General features: G+C 39.2%; 1 protein-coding gene across 2 annotated transcripts; it reads left to right on the plus strand.

Annotated features, from left to right (window-relative positions):
• The first annotated feature begins 2,251 nt into the window (after positions 1 to 2,251).
• Positions 2,252 to 18,738, plus strand: LOC117246982 (5-hydroxytryptamine receptor 3C-like). 2 transcript variants are annotated; one of them, XM_033611045.2, is made up of 14 exons: positions 2,252 to 2,474; positions 2,749 to 2,826; positions 3,030 to 3,104; positions 3,232 to 3,288; positions 4,913 to 5,064; positions 8,748 to 8,792; positions 8,944 to 9,053; positions 12,096 to 12,265; positions 12,396 to 12,556; positions 13,749 to 13,959; positions 14,075 to 14,245; positions 14,417 to 14,502; positions 15,271 to 15,315; positions 16,743 to 18,738. In XM_033611045.2, the coding sequence occupies exons 1-14, from the start codon at positions 2,435 to 2,437 to the stop codon at positions 16,977 to 16,979; spliced, it is 1,638 nt and encodes a 545-aa protein (XP_033466936.1). In that variant the 5' UTR covers positions 2,252 to 2,434; the 3' UTR covers positions 16,980 to 18,738. The 2 variants fall into 2 exon arrangements, with proteins under 2 accessions (XP_033466936.1, XP_033466937.1); XM_033611046.2 differs by lacking the exon at positions 15,271 to 15,315 and having other exon boundaries at positions 2,253 to 2,474.
• Positions 18,739 to 20,112: the final 1,374 nt, after the last annotated feature.

Raw genomic sequence — 20,112 nt, forward strand, 5'->3', positions numbered from 1 at the left:
TTCAGTTATTGGACATTGTCACATTTGTGCAGCAGCATTCAAAGCAACTTTCAAAAACTTGTAAAAAGAAAAAAATAATATTGCCATTTCAGTTTTCCCAGGCCAGCATCCACTAGAGCATTTATATGTCATGGAAAAAGTGATGAAGGCTCTAAAAAAAAAAAAAAAAAAAAAAAGTATGAACTAGGTAAGACAGATTAACAGTTCAACACAATGTGCATGTGCAAATCAGGGTCAGAAAGATTCTATGTGGGCATCAGAGATTATGACAGCAATCAAGAAGGCTCTTTCAGATGTGAACAGTATACCTATGATAGTGTGAAACATTTATTTGAAAATTTAGGTATAAATCGACCTAATTGCCACATTGATACCATCAGGCCTGGAGCTGTATACAACAAATTAAATTTGGGACAAACTGGACAAGGTACCCTGAATTTATATGAACTTTTTGTTTTATGGCAACCATCAATTAATGTAAACTCACAATCTTCACACATAACCACCATCAAGGTGTTGTGATTTACCAAACCAAATTTTAGGTGGATGTGGTCACTTCTCTGAAAGGTGCACATCAAAGTAAAAAAAAAACATGTCATTTGCTGTTGCCAGTAATTGGTGTTATAACCATAACTCCATTCTGGCATGCAGATGTCATGAGGCAAGGACTGTCACGGAGCATGACCAATTTGGGGCAGATCGGACAATGTATGCTCAAGTTATGACAACTTCCTGTTTTATGTTGAAACAGCAAAATGGCCACCGTGTCTCAGTACCGCCATCTGATGAAAACTCAGAAAGTATCATCAACGTCTTGAGACTTTTCTAAGGCAAATTTGAGGTTGATCTGGTCAACCTGCTGGGAGAAGTAAATGAAAGCATAAAACATGTTGTTTCCCATTGTCAGTAGGGGGCACTATAACTAACTAATTACTGGCATGTTGATGTGTTCAAGGTGGGACTGCCATCAAACATGTTAGGTTTGGGGCAGATTGGACCATGTATGCTGGAGTTACAAACCACTTCCTGTTTGGTGTCGAAACATGGAAATTTGACGCCTCGCCATGGTCACACAGTTTGATGAAAACTCAAGCTCTGGGTAACCTTTCATGTCAAAGGTCTTTAGATGGTACAGGCCAAATTTAAAGTCAATCAGATCAAATCTTTAGGAGGAGTTTGTTAAAGTACAATGCCAGGAAATGGCTAAAAATGCACAAAAAAAGAAACATTTAATTAAAAATAGCTGACTTCCTGCTGGGTTTAGGGTATGGCTCCAAGAGATTTTTTTTGTACTTCTTGGGATGTTACCTGTGCCTGTCGAGTTTTGTACTTGGAGGTAAAACCAGCATTAGGATCTGTTTTGTAGAAATATAATATGGGGTGCTACCGAGCCATTTTTTTGCACCTGAGCATGAGTCCCATTAAATATCAAACCTTCACCAGATGTGGTGTGTGTGCATAGTTCATGGGTTTTTGAGCACCTTTAGCCCCTCAAAAATGAGATTCATTTATAGGAAGAAGATGATGAAGAAGAAGAATTTCTTGCATTACAATAGGGTCCTTGCACCATTTTGTGCTCGGGCCCTAATAATTAAATATGATAGCCATGAAATAAACCCTTAGTATTGCTGATTTTTTTTCCCCAAAGACTGTTTGTATGTGGGGAAAAATACCTCCAGAACCAGGGTCTCCCTCCACTTGGCAATGGGTCCATGTCATTGGTTCGACAGCCCATTGGTTCGACATCCCATTAGTCCGACTGTCCGAGGTGCTGAACGGCTCACAGCGGGCATATGGTGCGCCGCGACCAGCTTGAGGCGGAGCAGGCTCACGGCTTATGTGTTTGTCACTTTCTTTTTCATTTTAACCCACACCATGATCTTTTCCTGACCCTAACCAAGTGGTTTTTGTGCCTAAACCTAACCAGACCTTAACCACAGGGCATCATGATGATTTCGGAATGAACTTCAGAACGATGAGTTTAATATGGTCGGAACAATGGGATGTCGAACCAATGGGCTGTCGAACTAATGGGCAGTTCCCCTTGGCAACTCTGAACTGTGAAGATGATGATGTGTAGTGGTTAGAGAGGGCAATAAATGAACTGTGCCCTGGAGGGAATGGGAAAGCTTGTTACAGTAAGTAGTCACTCCTGAGAATAATTATATATTTTTTGTGACATAAGGCTCCTTTTAGACGCAGCTCATCCACTGAACTACTTAACTTGGGGAACTAAAAAGCCACAACAGTGGAAGCAAAAAGTAAAAAGCTTTTGGATTGAAAGAAAAATTGATTTGCCCACATGCGGCTAAGTGTCGAGGGTGTTGGCAGTTCCTCTCTTATATAACACAGTAATATTATTACTGCGACACACATTTCCAGTCAACACAGAGAAGACAGGGATGCTCACTGACTGTGCAGACCTCTCACAGTCATGAAGCTTGCAGGTTTTCTCCTTCTGTTCCTCCTCACAGGTAAGCTGGAACAATTCTATATAATGCATGCAGCTGTGACATTTTTGTTGTCACCCAAATTCCATGGAGGTGAATGGAGCTTTGTTATACAGCATAAAAAAATTAACTGCAAATAATAATACTGCAAGCAATATCTCTTTCCAAAAGCTGTTCACAGTGTGATATGTGAATAATCCAAAGTCATGGGGTGACTGTTGTTGCAAAGAAATGTTGCTGGTAAATATTTTTCATTTTTTGTTTATTAAATCTAAAGAGCTGTATACTGTCTTTTTAGATAGAAGTACCTACAGTCACTCAGAGAAACCAGAGCTCCTTGATGATCAACAGAAGTCAAATCACAGCTTTGGGGGAGGTAAGTACAGAAAATAAATACTAATGTGAATTAATAATAATGTGAATATTCATATTTGTAGCAGTTATTAAAGAATCTCAAAACAAATTAAATCCTCACTTACAAAACTATCTGCAGATGCACATAATCATGCTGTGTATTAAGGCAGGAGATGTGTGTTCATAAAAATAATTTAGTTTACATAGTTTACTCTTTTCTTTCAGATGGAAGTACCTCCAATTGCTCAGAGAAAGTAGAGCTTGATTATCAACAGAAGTCAGATCAGAGCTTTGAGGGAGGTACGTACAGAAAATAAACACTCCAAATATACACAGTAATTAAATATGTGAACATTTATATTTGTATCAGTTATTAAGGAATCTTAAAGCCAAGATAAGATAAGACCTGTATACTCTTTTCTGTTAGGTGGAAATACCTCAGATAACTCATATGTTTATGATGACGATACGGACCACAACAAAGGTATGTTCGGGTAAAAAACAATCCAAAAGTGTACAGTAATTGTGTTAATATTTATTCTCATAGCCTTAATTATACACATCTGACTCTGATTATGAAGGCAACAACGAAGGTATGTAAAGGTAACAAACAATCTAAAAGTGTACAGTAATTGTTGTGTTTATATTTGTTCTTGTAGCCTTAATTTTGGAAATCTTGACACTTAAGACACACTTAAAGTTTAAGCAGTTTTGTGTGTAACAGTAAAACAGTAAACTAAAAGATATGTTACTGGTGTGAACAGTGAATAGAAAACAGATGTGGTCTGTTGTGAATGCTTGAGGATTGTCCTGGGCTGATGTTGGATGCATTAGGACTATGTGTAGCAGATGGATCTGAAATGGAGAGCCCTGTGTAAACTTTAATTAGGCCTTAATCACCTACAGTATTCAACATGGGAGGGAGGGTCATTTTTATGACATACTATCAACTTCGACTGTAATATACTACATAACACTCATATCACATTCTAGTTTTTGACTTTATAGCCTAATACATTAGAAAGTAATCAAATAGAGACAAGTGTGGTGTCTGGCATTAATTTTACCCAGAGCAGTGGAGCAATGGCTTCTGCTGCACAAACCACACACAGATGCTTGATGCTTGTAAAGACATGATGACAAGCTGTAAACCTTTTTCAAACACACAGTCAGTAACTCATATGTTTATAACGACTATTCAGACAACAACAAAGGTATGTAGGCTACATATAATAACAATCCAGATGTGTACAGTAATTGTTTGTGTTAATATTTATTCCTGTAGCCTTAATTATGCAAATCTTGAAACTTAAAGGGAGAATGCACCCAAAAATGAAAATTCAGCCATTATCTACTCACCCATATGACGAGGGAGGCTCAGGTGAAGTTTTAGAGTCCTCACATCCCTTGCGGAGATCCCAGGGGAGAGTGGGTAGTGGCACAACTCCACCTAATGCAGGCTGATGGCGCCCAAGATTCAAACATCCAAAAAAACACATCATTGAAACCACAAAGTATCTCCATACTGCTCGTCCGTAGTGATGCAAGTGTCCTGAAGCTTCGACATAAAAAGTTGTTTGGAAAAACATCATTTGAACTCTAACTGCCTCTCTGTACACCACGCTCACGTGTGTGCGCTTGTGCGAGACCATGAGACTTGGGCACCGCCTTCATGTATGTTCACGTGCTTTCGCTGGTGTCGGTGCACAGAGAGGCAGTCAGAGCTACAGGCTACATTGAGGCTAAAAACAGAGTTCAAATGATGTTTTTCCAAACAACTTTTTATGTCGGAGCTTCAGGACACTTAGATCACTACGGACGAGCAGTATGGAAATATTTTGTGGTTTGAATTATGTGTTTTTGGACGTTTGAATCTGGGGCACTGTCAGCCTGCATTAGGTGGAGTTTTGTTGCTACCCCCTCTCCCCTGGGATCTCCGCAAGGGATGTGAGGACTCTAAAACTTCACCTGTGCCTCCCTTGGCATATGGGTGAGTAGATAATGGCTGAATTTTCCTTTTTGGATGCACTTTCCCTTTAAGAATATCCTCTTTCTAACAGTGTATGAAATTTAATTTTCTTTGTTTTTGTTTTTTTTTTCCTATGAAGATGCTGTAGATAAGGTGAACTGCAGTTATCAGATTTTGTTTAACCACCTGAACCTGACCAAAAACATGGAGCTGTACACTATGGTCCGACCTGACTTCAATGAGATTACATACATACACCTTCAAATGTCACTCTATAGTATCTTTGATGTGGTAAGTTTTTAATGCCATGCTATCACAAATTGTCGGTTACTGTTTGTAACCAAGCTTGTCAGCAAAAGTGAAAGTAAAATCCAACCCCGAATGACGCATAGTGCGTCCAAATTCACACCTGTTCTTCTCTATGGATTTTCTCTGCAACCTTTCGTCATAGCGAGAAGCCACGCATATCACATGAAACAGCGGAATCGTAGCTTTTCGAGAAGACCAAGCACTTGTCAATAGTCTAATGTTTTCACAGCGAAAAGAAATGATAAATTTACACTAAAAAGATGTATAACAGAGCTTTCATACAGCTTTGCACACACATTACTCTTAAATGGATTACTCGCGAATGCAGGCTCGCACAGAAATGCCACGCATATCACATGAAAGCGCAGGAGCAGAGCTTTCCAGTGATACCACACACATGTGCTGTCATCCCATCACGCTATAAATACAGATCAAGTGTCTACAAAATAAAAACCTGATGAATTTCATCAAACTTTGTATGACAAGACAAGCACACTTCACCTTTGCGGGCAGCCTAATTATGCATGCTGACAGGGCAGTAGTCACCATATACACTGAGGGGGACACGTGCCCCCCCCCCCCCCAACCAATGCCCAAAATGTCCCCCCAATATATAACTGAAACTGAAAAACAAATATTATCTTGGAGGACATCATTGCACTTGGTTGACTATTTTTCTATTATCTTAGATGTAAATATTGCATGTTTCTTTCAGATAAAACACATTTTTGACTTGTGAATGAGTCAATGGAATTTCTTGCAATAATGAAAAAATACTGGCAATCATGTCCGCCTGGCACAAACCACATGTTTTGGACAACTGTGTAGTGACAGAATGTCCCACCATCATGGTTCTTATATTGCCAGATTCCAGAGAGTCTCCCCTCTTCATATATGGCAGAATATGTCATTTTCCAACTTGCTATAGTGAGATACATGTCAAAATGTAAGAATTTAGTAACACGGATTTGTTTTTTTCATTGATATAAAAAATAATATAAAATACAGGCACATAGGAGGACATGTAATGATGGAAAATCTGGTTAGCCCAGATTCTCCTGAAAAAAAACAAGATATAGCATGTGTATGTAGTCTTTATAATGACTGTGATATGAGCTTAAAAGTAAAGGCAGTAAAAATACCCCAAAAAGGCCTATGGCCCATAAGGTTAATTGCATTTTGCCAGTAAAGAACCTAAAATTAGCGCGTTGACCGGGGTGTTGTGTTTCCATCAATGCTGATCAGTGCCAGAGCTGGTAAACACCCGTGACTATAACAGAGACATTTGACCGTAACCTTTTCCATTACATTAAAAAGCCAGATATTAGCAGGTGTTAGCAGATTTTTTGTGCAGTAAAAAAGGGACTTATGAGTCTTGTAGATGCTAAGCCAATGCTTTAAGCCACTGAGATGCTGCACTGGGATGACTTAATTGAAATGCTTGATTGTTATCGTGTCTGATGAATCAAAGTCTGAGTCAAACTTGCCAGTTGAACACTCTATTCATTTATTTTCCATCACAAACTTGTCAGTGTCCAATAAACTCAAACATGTTTTCAATAATACTCAAAAACATCCACACATGTAACTCCCTCAGCAACAAGCTGCTTCAGTGGTCAAAAACTGTTTTTCTTTCCAGGTGGAACATTTGATCATACAAAGAACGGTTCCTACCATATAAAGTGATGACCTGATACCTAATAGAACATATACACCAAACAAAAAATAATTATAATGATGCATGCATATTCTGCTCCTACATGTCTAATCCTGCATAGTATATTTTTAATGATAATGATTATTTCCTCTGCCAAGAAGGGTATATTTTGTTCACTGACCTGTTCAAAGAGTTTATAACATTCCGTATAAATGTAGCCATGTGAGGCCAAAATGAATGAGCAATTCTTTTGTACTGATGATTCTGAAATTTCAATTTGTACTTCGTTGTACTAGCATGTACTGTCTCCTGGAAATAGCCATATGCTAGCACTGTAATGTCTGACACTCTGCTCAGTATTGTGTAAAGTGTACCTTTTCTCTATTTTTGCTCGAGTCAATTCTTTTTGTTGCTGATCCTGCCCCACTATCAGCCATAACCCCCGAAAATATAACATTAAAAATTAAAATTCTCTAAAGAGAAATCTTCTTCTGTTTCATTTTAACTGGCTAATGTACTCACTGCAAAATGTTGTTTGGTAAAATGTGAGCATAGGCTCTTCCAGTCTGCATGCCATAAATCATTTCTTTTGATTTCACAGGGATCGTCAGACTGGGGGAAAGCATTAAGAATAATTTTGTAGAAATAGCCAATCTTCTGGCGGCACGGTGGTGTGGTGGTTAGCACTGTCGCCTCACAGTAAGTGGGCTCCTGGTTTGATCCGGGGTGTGGGAGCCCTTCTGTGCGGAGTTTGCATGTTCTCCCCATGTCAGCGTGGGTTTTCTCTGGGTACTCCGGCTTCCTCCCACAGTCCAAAGACATGCAGGTTAATTGGTGACTCTAAATTGTCCGTAGGTGTGAATGTGAGTGTGAATGGTTGTCTGCGATAATCTGGCAACCTCGTCCAGGGTGTACCCTGCCTCTAGCCCAATGTCAGCTGGGATAAGCTCCAGCCCCCCCACGACCCTCAAGAGGATAAGCGGTTAGAAAATGGATGGATGGATGGATAGCCAATCTTCTTGCTGATGGTGTCGTTTTCTTATGTGGATCATACAGTGGCATCAGTATTTAACTGAAATTGTTTCAATGCTGGTTAAAAAAAACTCCTTGTAGCTGTATTTAAAACTTGCATAGTGCTACAGTGGCATGCAAAAGATTGGGCACCCCAAGATATTTGCACTCTCAGACAACTTTTACCAGGGTCTCACACAATAATTAGCTTATTACGGCTCTGGCTTGGTAACAATCATCGTTAAGAAAGATATGGTGACGCGAATTTCAAAGCTTTACTCTGACTCCTGAAACCTTGTCCCAACAATCGGCAGCCATGGGCTCTACTAAACAGCTGCGTACAACTCTGGAAACTAAAATAATTGATGTCCACAAAGCAGGAGAAGCCTGTAAGAAGATAGCAAAGTGTTTTTAAGGTAGTCATTTCCTCAATTCGTAATGTAATTTAAGAAATGGCAGTTAATAGGGACTGTAGAGTTCAAGTTGAGGTCTGCAGACCAAGAAACCATCCAGATAGAGATGCTCATAGGATTGCTAAGAAAGGCAAATCAAAACCCCCATTTGACTGTAAAAAAAGACCTGCAGGAAGATTTAGCAGACTCTGGATTGGTAAAGCACTGTTCTACTGTGCAGTGACACCTATACAAATATGACCTTCATTGAAGAGTCATCAGGAGAAAACAATCTGCTCTTTCAATCTGCATGCCATAAATCAGTTTGTTTCATTTTGCATGGGATAATCAGACCAGTAAAGGCAACAGGAATAATTTTGTAGAAATAGCCAATCTTCTTGCTGATGGTCGCGTTTTCTTATGTGGATCAGATAGTGGCATCAGTATTCAATTGAAACTGTTTCATTGCTGGATAAAATCTCCTTATAGCTGTATTAAAAACTTACATAGTGCTATTTTTAGTGCCAGTTCTGCTGTGTATATGGCCAGAATGTAACTGTGCTGCTAGAAAGATTTTCACACATACTATATTTCTTTGCTCATAGAGAGAGATCGACCAGACTTTCATTTCTTACGTGTGGATTTATATGGTGAGTTCTTTCTTTTTTTATTATCACCTGTTCATAATTAATGGAATTTTTTTTTTTTTTTTTGCTTTTAAATCACATCTTTTCACTCTCTTTCTCTTTCCCTCATTCTTCCTTATTTCCTGATCCCCTCTTTCCCTTTTTTCCTATATAGGGCTGGGGCAATAAATACATTGGGTGGCATCCATCTAACTTTTGTGGACTTGAAAAAGTAGTAGTTCCTAAAGAATTATTGTGGAGGCCAGATATAACTATTGAAGAGATGTAAGTTTTAGCATGTTCTCACACTCACAACAGTACAGCACCACTTAACTGTTCAGAAATGAGTCTGAGTCTGAAACATTTGGATGCCAAAACATAAACACAACAGGTTTTTAAACATGTTGACTATATGCAGTATTCATTACATGTTGTATATTTACTGTTTGATGACGTCTGAAAGTCTGAATCAATCAAATGCATCCCCTTAAACTTCTTTTGTGCTAACAAACTGTTGTCACCTACAGATCCTAGTGGATATGCCAAAGTTTGAATACTTGGTAACAGTTTACAATATAGCCTAGAAATTACAGTGTAAATATCATGTACAGCGATACCCAGTTAAACCCTTACTGGGTACATATTTCGTGGAGGTCAGGGATTAAGGGGTTACAACTTTGGTGGGGAACCTAAATTAAGATGTAAGTTCTTTTTTAATCTAAAAGTTAAAGGGTACTTAAATATTGCTGCTAGAAGATAAAAACGGTAACTATGCTGATAATGCAATAAATGTTTTAGCCATGCAAGCGGCATGGCTCTATGGATAGCAATGAAAACTTTACAAAAGCATGCACATCCAGACGATAAACATGAGGTGCTGGACAAGACTTAGTGCAAGAGACAAAAAAGCAAAGTCTACACACTAGACTATGCTTCCATAAATATTTAATTGAATTACCACTGAGGTTGCATTTCAAGCTTCACACTCTTCATCAGACAAAATACAATGTAGAGGCTGTTGTGGGCAAATTGTCCCAGCCTGAACCAAAAAAAATTGACTGGTACGCTGATCAGTACTTTGTGAAAACCACTTTTAGCAGAGTCACTGGAGTCTCAAAGCACTCTGAAGAAAAACACTTGAAGCTTAGCAGAATCTGATGCAAAAGAGTTAATTTGTGCACCAAGCAGTAACAGACATAAACTCATGGGTCTGTTCTGGAAGCAGACTGAGCCAGAGACAGTGTGCACCATCCTATATACCAGGGAGTTCCTCCTCTCTCCAACAGCGCCTCCCTCAAGTTTTAACCAATCACATGCTTGGAAATATTGAGTCACATGATGACGTTTTTCTCTTTTTTCATACACGCATTAGCTCATAGTCTTAAACAATGGTGTCACATGGCCTGATCTCATCTTGGAGATTCAGGTACACACCTTCTAATACCTACTAGACCAGGTCACCTGACAGAGCCCCGACTGGTCACTTGGTCCCAGTCAGCTCCCTTCCTTAAATACATACATGCATACTAGACAGAAGCATGTCCACCTTATTCCAAGTACCCATGATACCTTGTGTGAATTATGGGCATGACTTCCAGGACTGAACTGGAACCAGTGTTTTCCAGTGGTAACAGTATGCTATTCCTCTTCTCCAGAGCGAAACAAAATTGTGCCCACCTCTATCCAAATACAGATACAGAGACAGATCATTTTGTTGGTTAAACACATACAGATACAGATAATGACGTCTCTGTGCACCTAGACAATCTGTCTGAGGCAGGTGTTTGGCACTGGTTGTTGCTGTTCTGATAGTGATTGGAGATATGGGGGTAGCCTTATCATCTTCTGCACATGATCCTGTTAAAAGCTGGAGAAGTTGAGAATGTCATCCACATGGACAAAAACATAAGTATTAAGTAGGTCTCTGAAGATGTCATTAGCCAGTGCTTGAAAAACAGCAGACGTGTTGGTTAGAGCAGAGGGCTTTTTCAAAGACTGGTAGGCCTGTCATTTTACTAAAATTTTGTCCTTATCTTTTCTTCATTTCAAAGTACTGATGTTTTCCCTATAATTCAGCTTCCAGCTTTTCAAACAGCAAAGCATATCAGCTGTCAGAAACCATGCATGTTCTGCAGGAAGTGCATTTTCCAGGGGTTTCTATTGTAGAGGCAAAATCGGTGCCTAGAAGTGGGCCTGTAGACTCCCGACCTTGTCCTCCACTTGACTTCTCAGTTGCCCTTTGATGTCGATCTGGTACCTTGGATTCAGCTAAGTAGTACTCAAAGAAACACTGGAGACAGGCAGAGTCCGATGCAATCAAGTTTAATGTGTTCACAAGCTTCAACACATACAACTCATCGAGTCAAGCTCCGGAGCAGGACTGAAAATCTACTCACAAAGCATCTGTTTTTATGCTGGTGGAGACTGGAGAGAGTCTCCACCTCCTTCTGCTAATCCATCCTACTTCAATGCAAAACTATTGGTGGCAACCTTTTTCTTTTTGTCCAATCGTGAACAGGCCTGATTTTAATGGTGTATCACTTTCAATTTGAGCCTGGAAGTTCCCAAATTTTCCACCCTTAGCTTCAGATTTGCTTTCACTTTATTTTTAAAAAACATGTGAATTTTAGGGACTTTCTTTATGCAGCCCCTTGTGCTCTCATGTGCTCTCATGCAGTATAAACATTTAATGTGCATCAGGTAATACAAACATTTGAGTGTATGTGTGTGTTATCATTATACAAAACATGATAGGTTATATGTGTGTTCTTTTAGTATGGATACAATATCAGCTCATAACTCTGTATTGTGAATACTTTGACATGTATAACAATGACTTAACACATATAGGTGCATCTCAATCAGTTTTATAGGCCCTTATACATAAAACATGGTTATATGATGATTATCTGGCTTTTGTTCCTTAATCAGCATGATCAGGAATTAACTCTTTACACTACATTATTTAACATGTATTGGTGTTTACTGTGTAATTTAATCCAAGGTCCTTCCTAAATATACATTTGTCAACATCTTAATCCCTGTACTATAACTTTTCCGTGACCTACCAGTAGATACCCAGCAAGTGCAGTAATTCATTAACACATGCAGAAATGTGATATAGTCATGCTGTGAGGATAGTGCTTACTATATAGAAAGACACAGTGGTAGATTGGTGGAAAATAAAGTTTTAAGTCTAAGATAGTTAATTGTTTCATATTGCAGGCTGTGTAGATTCATGTTTTATAGTATAATATATCATACTGTGTGAAATTCAGTGTGAAGCTGAATGCTTTTGCCATAATATCTGCATTTGTTTTCATACAGGACAGAGAAAGACAAGTCCCCCCCGACTCCTTTTCTCACCTTAAGATGGGATGGTAAGGTTGAATTTAGGAATGACCAGGTGCTGGTCAGCTCATGCAGGATGCAAATTTTCAAATTCCCTTTCGACATTCAGAGCTGCAACCTGTCTTTCAAGTCTGTTGTATACTCTGGTGAGCCCGTAACCTGCTGTATTTAAACGTTTCTAGACATTTATCTAAAATGAATAACACACACCTTCTTTGTTGAGTTGATGAGAACCCTCAAAGTTTTACTTGTATTATTATTATCTTTTAATCTCAGATAAAGAACTAAAGTTTGATGTAGACCTCAATGTTACAAAGATCACACGATGGTCTCGTGAATTGATGCGGACCCAGTATGAGTGGCTGTTCATCAACATAAGTGCCGAAGAGAAAACTGTCAACAATTTTAGCTACAACCAAAGCATGATCGTTTACACTGTAAGTATTAAGTTTTAAGTATTTTACTGCTAACACCATTTTTTGTTTGTTTGTTTTTTCAACAAAATTTTATGTTGACTTTCTTATATTTCACTTGCTACTTTTACTGAAACCTGCAATAACAGATTATCCTTTTTTGGCCAGTTGCAAGAAGCTGGAACAAGTTTCTGACCAACTCACAAATGTAAATCCAAAATTTAATCATATTTTGGCTCAATTTTTGGTGTCTGCTGTGCATCTACCCACCGAGAACTGAGAGACGACCAAAAAAAACAACACCAAAAAAGTTATAAGAGCTGTGAAACTGATAACACGAGAGTGTTTGGTCTACTGGAGACAATACTGCAGAAGATATGGGATGCACATACAAGGGATTAACCACCAAAAGAATTTTGTTTAATGAAAGGAATAGAGATGTTGGTTCTGACAGAGTGACACAGAAACATGGTACCAAGCTAAGATAATAATAAATAAACTTACAGGAAATCAAGAATTCCCGCGTGTTGCCAGTGGAGAGGGAGCCAGCAAACTACCATGATGGTAGTCTTATATAACCTGGAGACAATGACCACTGGCTCCTTGTTCCTTGATGACCTCTAGCTCCATCCACCCAGGAACCTGTAATGCTGAAATGCAGCACAGCAACAACACACAAGCCCTGGCAGATGCCCTGGGCCATTATAACCAGTTATAACCATTATAACCCCCCCCCCCAACCCCCCCCCCCCCAACCCCCCCACCAAACAAAAATCACCCCCCTGGGACACTTTCTAGAAAATGGACATTTTTGTCCATTTGAAGGGTCATGGATGGGATAAAAATGCATTACAGGGTCAAATAATGGATTTTCGCGCTGAAAGTTGGGATTTTGAAATTTCACCCAGAATGACACTCCCATGCAAAAAATCCACCCCCCTGTGACCTTTTGTTGGACACTACAAAAGTTTTTAGAAAATGGACATTTTTGTCCACTTGAAGGGTCATCGATGTAACTTTTTTGAAGGGGAACACAAGGGTTAAAGCCAAGAAAATCTGCACCTTCAGGAAATAATTCTCTATAGGTTCATCAGGTGACACTACTCACAAGACCACATTGTTTTTTCATATTTTTTTGTTGCTACTACATAGTTTCCTTTGGCACAAATATTTGAGTAAGGATACCAACCTCCTAACTCTTAAAAACATTTCATAGATCAAAATGAGGAGGCGGTCTGTCCTCTACATCATCAATTTCATACTACCCGTCCTGTTCTTCTTCTGTCTGGACTTGGCCTCCTTCCTGATGTCGGACACCGGAGGCGAGAAGGTTGGCTTCAAGGTCACTGTGCTGCTTGCTGTTACTGTGATGCAGCTTATTCTCAATGACATTCTGCCGTCCTCTTCAGACAGGATTCCACTTATAGGTAAAGAAGCTCATTACTCTCTTGGACTGTACTTCATATGAGCAGGAAAATTACATATACTGACTTGATGTGTGGTTGTTTGTCCAAATATCATGATACGGCTTTGTGTCTTTAGCGGTCTACTGCATTGGGATGTTTGGTTTGATGCTTCTGAGCCTCTTGGAGACGATTTTGATGATGTATCTGGTGGAGAAAGACTCTGCATCCCAAGACAATGATGCCGATGAAGACCAAAGCCTGAGTGAGGACTGTGGAGACAAACAGGGCAAAGACAATTGTGATGGAGGTGAGATTATAATTCTACAAACCTCTGGATCTTAACTCAACCTACTATTGTTATTCAGTTTTCTATTGCTACGATTATATTTTACTGATTTCATCACAGACACATTTACAACTGATAATACATCATTTTGAATACGCTACAACTTTCTCTGTGTCGATCATATCCTTTCAGAGGTGAAGAAATGGAATCACTGTGCCTGTGTCTGTGATGTGTCTGCTGACGAACCTCCATCTGAACTGCTGTCAGTGGCCAAAGAGGTTAGGCTCCGGTTGCACTTTAAAGGTTGAAGGAATACTACACCAAAATAAATGACCATATGTACTTCAGTTCCCCACTTTGTGTTACGCTGAATTTGTGAAGAAAGCTTTTCTTTTCTTGTATGCTCCCTCAGTGAATGAAGAATCCATAGGTAGAGAAAAGTCTTGCTGTATTGCAGTAAAAGGGGGCCGTGTTTAACAACAGCAAAACTATATGAAAACATCAGTTTACAAACTCTCAAACAATTTGTGCAATAAAATACAAGGCCTAGTCCACATGCACATGGGTATATCTGCACAAGGAGTGCAAGGAGTGAATGGCAGGGTGAGAGAAAAACTTACAGCCTGAGTATGAAAGGTATTGTCATCCTGACTGAACTTTCACTAGAGCTTGCATCATCATTTAGTTTCTTATATTAGCTTATTTGTTGTGAGATTTGTGCTTCAAGAGGATTTTGATGTTTCTTATGTCCTGTCATGTTTCTTGTTTCGTTCATTAGTTTATGTTTGTGTATTGTTTTATTTTGTAGTCACTCTCATCATGTGTCATATTTGTTTTACTTCCTGTCTTTGTGTTTTTTTTTACCTTGACTCTCATAAACCTTCCTTCCCTAGTGTGATCCATTTTCTCTATGCCAGTTTGTCTTCCTACCTCAGTGAAAACATTTCAGCCTGTTTACTTGTGTTTTCCTCATTTTTGTTGTTGCTGGTGTTTGGATTTTGCCTGTGTCTTCTGACCTTGTTTTTGTCATCTCCCTTTTGGATTAGTTTGCTTTATCTCTGCTTGACCTCCCATGTCCCTTAATCCTTCTGGTGAGTAAAGACTGCGACTTTTTCTATTTTTTGTGTCCATTGCGATGACATTAAAAAGGTTGGTTTATCCAAGAATGTCACATGTAGCAGCTTCCAATCTTATACATTCCATGATCTTGTCAAGGGGATACTTTGCATATTTTCAGCCAGCTTTGTATTTCTAAAACTGAGATGAATTAGTAAAACTAGGCAGCCCTGTTCAGATACTAAGATTGTGTTACTGTACTGTTTAAAGAGGCAACACATAGGATTCGTTTTTTTTTTTTTTTTTTAGCTTGGCGCCACCTAGCGTCAGCGTCGGCCCCACATTCAATTTGTTCGTCGCAACGAACAAATTGAATGTGGGGATCAGAGATAATCAGTAAAATGTAGGCTGTAAAGCCACCAGTATACCTCTATGTATATGTAGAGTAAGAAGGTGTGTGGACACTATACTAAATAACTGAGTAAAGAGACTGAGCAACAAAAATCAGATTCATCTGAAGAAAAAGGGCCGTAGAATGGCAACGAGGATGTCAGCTGACCAACACTCGCTACCCGGTCCCTGGTTGCGGCGATTTGCGATGCTGGCCAGCTAGGAATGAACTAGCAGCCAGTACAGCACAGTCCTCTCTTGTCTAGCTAACATTTAGCCGTGTTACTTACTGATCCATTAGAAAGAAAGCTAGCTGGATATCGGTGTTGAAGCCTCTTTGGTCACGGAGCTCCCTCCATCTCTTGAACACCTGACTGAGGTTAACTCTTGTTTTTCCTCTTCTTTTATCACTCTCCTTTTTGCTCTTCTTTGCCTCCTCAGACAGAGGAGCTCGTTTTCTTTCGCTAGGCCGTTTTTCACTTTTCTCCAAACTGTGTCCGTCTGCCATTGTGCTCGTGACTCAACTATCTCATGCCCAGCTCCTCATAAGGACCAGCTTCAGTCCCTGATTGGCTGACCGACCAGTTTCGCAATACATGACGCGTTTCCTGCCGTAAAGTAGATTCTTATTACAAAGATTGCAAAGCCATTAAGTAACCTATGTAAACGCTGATAGTCTGATTTTGCTGTGGCCACTACCCTGTGCAACCCACATTATTTTCATAATGATATATTTAGGAAAATATGCTATCTGTTGCCTTTTTAATTCTCCCTTAATATGTTTTCAGAAATATATTTCAGTTTACAGTTTATCTGTAATTTGAGGTCGTCTGTTACCAGCCAGCTGCCATTTTGTTTCCTGTTTCACAACAGCCAATTTCACTGTGTAGCACAGTGCATTTTGGTAGCTGTAGGTGTTGTGGCCCTCTTGAGCAAGAGCAAATGTCACAGTCCTTTCTCTCTATGTTCTGTGGCACTAAGTTCAAAAGTGTCCATGCCTGTCTACTGCATAGATAGCCCAGTTTTATAAGAATATTTCTTTAATTACCAATCCTCTTAATTATGTCTGCAGGGTAGCAGCAGCCAACTGATGGAGTGCAGTGTCTTGAAGAAGGTCTCGGATGAGCTGACAGCAGTGCAGAAAACATTGACTCTGCTCCTCAACAGCAGGAAGGAAGAAGGGAAGCTTGGCTACTGGACCAGAGTGACTAAAACCATCAACAAAGTTTTCTTCATTTTCTACATCACATCAGCAAGTGTGTTTTTAATTATTATCTTTTCAATATGGGCGAATGAAGATTACAAGTAGTGCTCAAGTTTAAAAACACAATTTGGTCATTTTTCATGGATGCTAACACAACTGTACTCTGTGTTCACGCCTGTAGTTCACTTTCACTGGTCTGGGCCAAAGAAAACAATGACCTATTGTTGCTCAAACAAACCGTTATGACTAGTCTTCATCACAAAGTCTCTGCAATGAAATGATTCACATTACTATTAATAATCAATGTTGGCTTACACTACGCAGACACTGTGCTTTGTTATTTATTTTTGACACAGAGAGCAGTCCCACTGAACATATTAAGGCTCATTTATAGTCCCTTTACGTACGAAAATGTATACGTCCGTTTCAAACGATGTTACCGTCACTGCCCACATACTTCCATGCGTCCTTTACATTGGCATGGATGTTAACCAATACATTCACCAGGAGGCAGCCCAGCATCAAAAGTTGATGACAACAACAAACTCAAAAACAAACATGGCGACTGTGGAGGAGATATTGATAATGTACCTCTTGCATAAAAGACAAAAACAGAGGCAGTGTTGTAGGAGGCGGTGGTTGGTGAGGCCGTTAAATACATCGCGACTGGAGGACGGAGAATTCTTTTCTCTAGTACTGCCAATGAGAGAAATTGAATTGTTATTTCTTCTTCATGTCTCACTAGAGCTATGTATCAGGTAGTGACGGCAACACTGCCCCCACGGTTCCCAGTGGTACTGCTCTGTTTGGCCCGTATCCGTAAGCTTTATGGAAACGTGCAGAAATACGGACGAAATGAACACAGAGCACGGACAGAAGGCTCCGTCCGGATCCGGATCCGGATCCGTATTTAACGTTGAGCATAAATGAACCCTTAGCAGAGCTCCCACTCACTTTGTCCAGTGACAATTCTAATGAAGTCTTTTAAACAAGATGACCACATCCTCAACAATATTGACCGAAAAAAAAAAAAAGAGAGAGAGAGAGAGAAATGTAACATCACTTTGTGTGATTGTACTATGAACAAAATTTGGTCTGTTTTGAATTTAAGTTAGGGCTAGGGGATATTTTTAACCAGATACATCAATATCGTTGTTGGGATAATATTGTAGGGTTGACTTTTACTACATTCTCAAAATACATACAGGCAAATAAGAGGCAAAGAAACATTACTCTATTTCACTTACAATATTACAATAGAGAATAAGACGATATCTCTTCTCATATCACGATATTGATATTTAATCAATATATTACCCAGCTGTAACTGAAATTCTGATTTATGTAGTCTTTCAGTAGTTCTGCATGTTTTACACACTGCTACACATCTAACACATATACTCTGTATTAACCTTTGACACCAGTGTGGTGGTGGTGTTATACAGTTATAGTAATATACATGCCTGTGATATGTAACATGCACAATTATACTGTTCAGTGAGTCGATCAAATACATAGTAAAATATGCTAAAATTTAAATGTAGCTCTTTAAAAATCAAGTTCTCTTCTGTGAAAATGTAATGTGGTACGGTGTCTACTGTTAGGTGTTTTTTGGTTTTGTTTCTTGCTGATACATTATACTAAGCATATAATATACTATATACCAAGTGTTAATTTTCTAAAGACCTGTAAATGTGTTTTTTCTTCTATTGTTTGAGTCATTTCATTTTGTCTCTAATGGGATTTTTCAAATCTACATCTGCATGTAAGCTACATTATATATTCACATGATAGAATAAAAGACCTGTCATCTGTAAACATGTATCTGACTTTTCATACTGCTGAAATAAACAATATAGACAAACTTTTTGTGTGTGTGTGTGTGTGTGTGTGTGTAGGACAGTCAGCAGCTTGTTTAAATTAATGCTGATTCTACAGATTGATGACAAAGTAAAAGCTGAATAAATGTGGAAACATATGAATACAGGCACTTGTATACAGGTTATGAGTCACAAAATTGTTTAGTGAGTATGATGACATACATGAATCATAGGCTGTGGTCTTCACAGCCACCAGATCCAAAAATGACTTCTGATGTTTAGATAGGCTTTTTAATATATATATTTATAATAGTGTGTAATATGCACAATCTTTATGCATCATCTTTGCTCTCACAGGTTGTCTAGGTTCTTGCAGAAAACTTGTAGGTCATTTTAATATCAAGTTGTATTAAATATATGTACAGCACTGGCTTTGAATGCATTTATCTGACTTTTTTATCACACAAATTCACAATTAAATTATCTTTTTTTCCCCTTGTAAAACACAGACAGAAGAACAAACACACATATTTTTGTTTTTGTCAGTTGTGGGGACCAATGTATTTTTGGTCATTTGTGAGGACCACAAACACAACAAGGACGAACAATTGAATTTCACTGTGTCAGTTCACGGTGTGCTTGGCAGTGAATATTATTGTCATCCTTTTTTATCTTATCTCTGTGTGATCATTAAGTGGTGTGGAGCTGTGGTGTTGTTGAAGGTCAAGTCATCTGCCAGATGGTATTCTGGGAACGTGGTGCACTTTACTCCCTTTACAACAGAACCAGAGATGATCAGAGGGGGGTGCTGGTCGGGTTTAGTCCTCCTGAAGTCAATAATCATCTCTTTTGTCAGTGTTGAGAATGAGGTTGTAGGATTTGCACTAGGTTGCCAGCTGCTCCACCTATTTCCTGCACTCTGACTCATCTCCATTGCTGATGAGGCCCAGGACTGATGTATCATCAGCAAACTTTATGATGTGGTTTAAGTGTACTTTGCAGAACAGTTGTGAGTAAGCAGCGTGAACAGCATTGGGCTCTGTACACACCCCATAAGGAACTTTTGCTCACTGTGATGGTTGATGATGTCTTGCTGCCAATTTTGCCATCTCTGTGTGAGAAAGTCCAGGATCCAATTGCAGGTGCCAGTGTCTATGATTAGCAGCTGCAATTTGATCACCAACTGTTGTGGCAAGATTATATTGAATGCTGAACTGAGGTCGATGAGTAGAATCCCGGCATAGGTTTCTTAGCCTCCAGATGAGTCAAGGTGAGGTGGAGCAGGGTTGATATGGCATCCTCCATAGACCGGTTTTCCCTATAGGCAAACTGCAGAGGGTCTAAGCTGACAGGGAGTCGTGATTTCATGTGCTCCATGACAAGTTGCTCAAAGCACTGTGCAACATTGACATGCACAG

The sequence above is a fragment of the Epinephelus lanceolatus genome, chromosome 21 (assembly GCF_041903045.1).
Source record: "Epinephelus lanceolatus isolate andai-2023 chromosome 21, ASM4190304v1, whole genome shotgun sequence".
Taxonomy (NCBI): Eukaryota; Metazoa; Chordata; class Actinopteri; order Perciformes; family Serranidae; genus Epinephelus; species Epinephelus lanceolatus.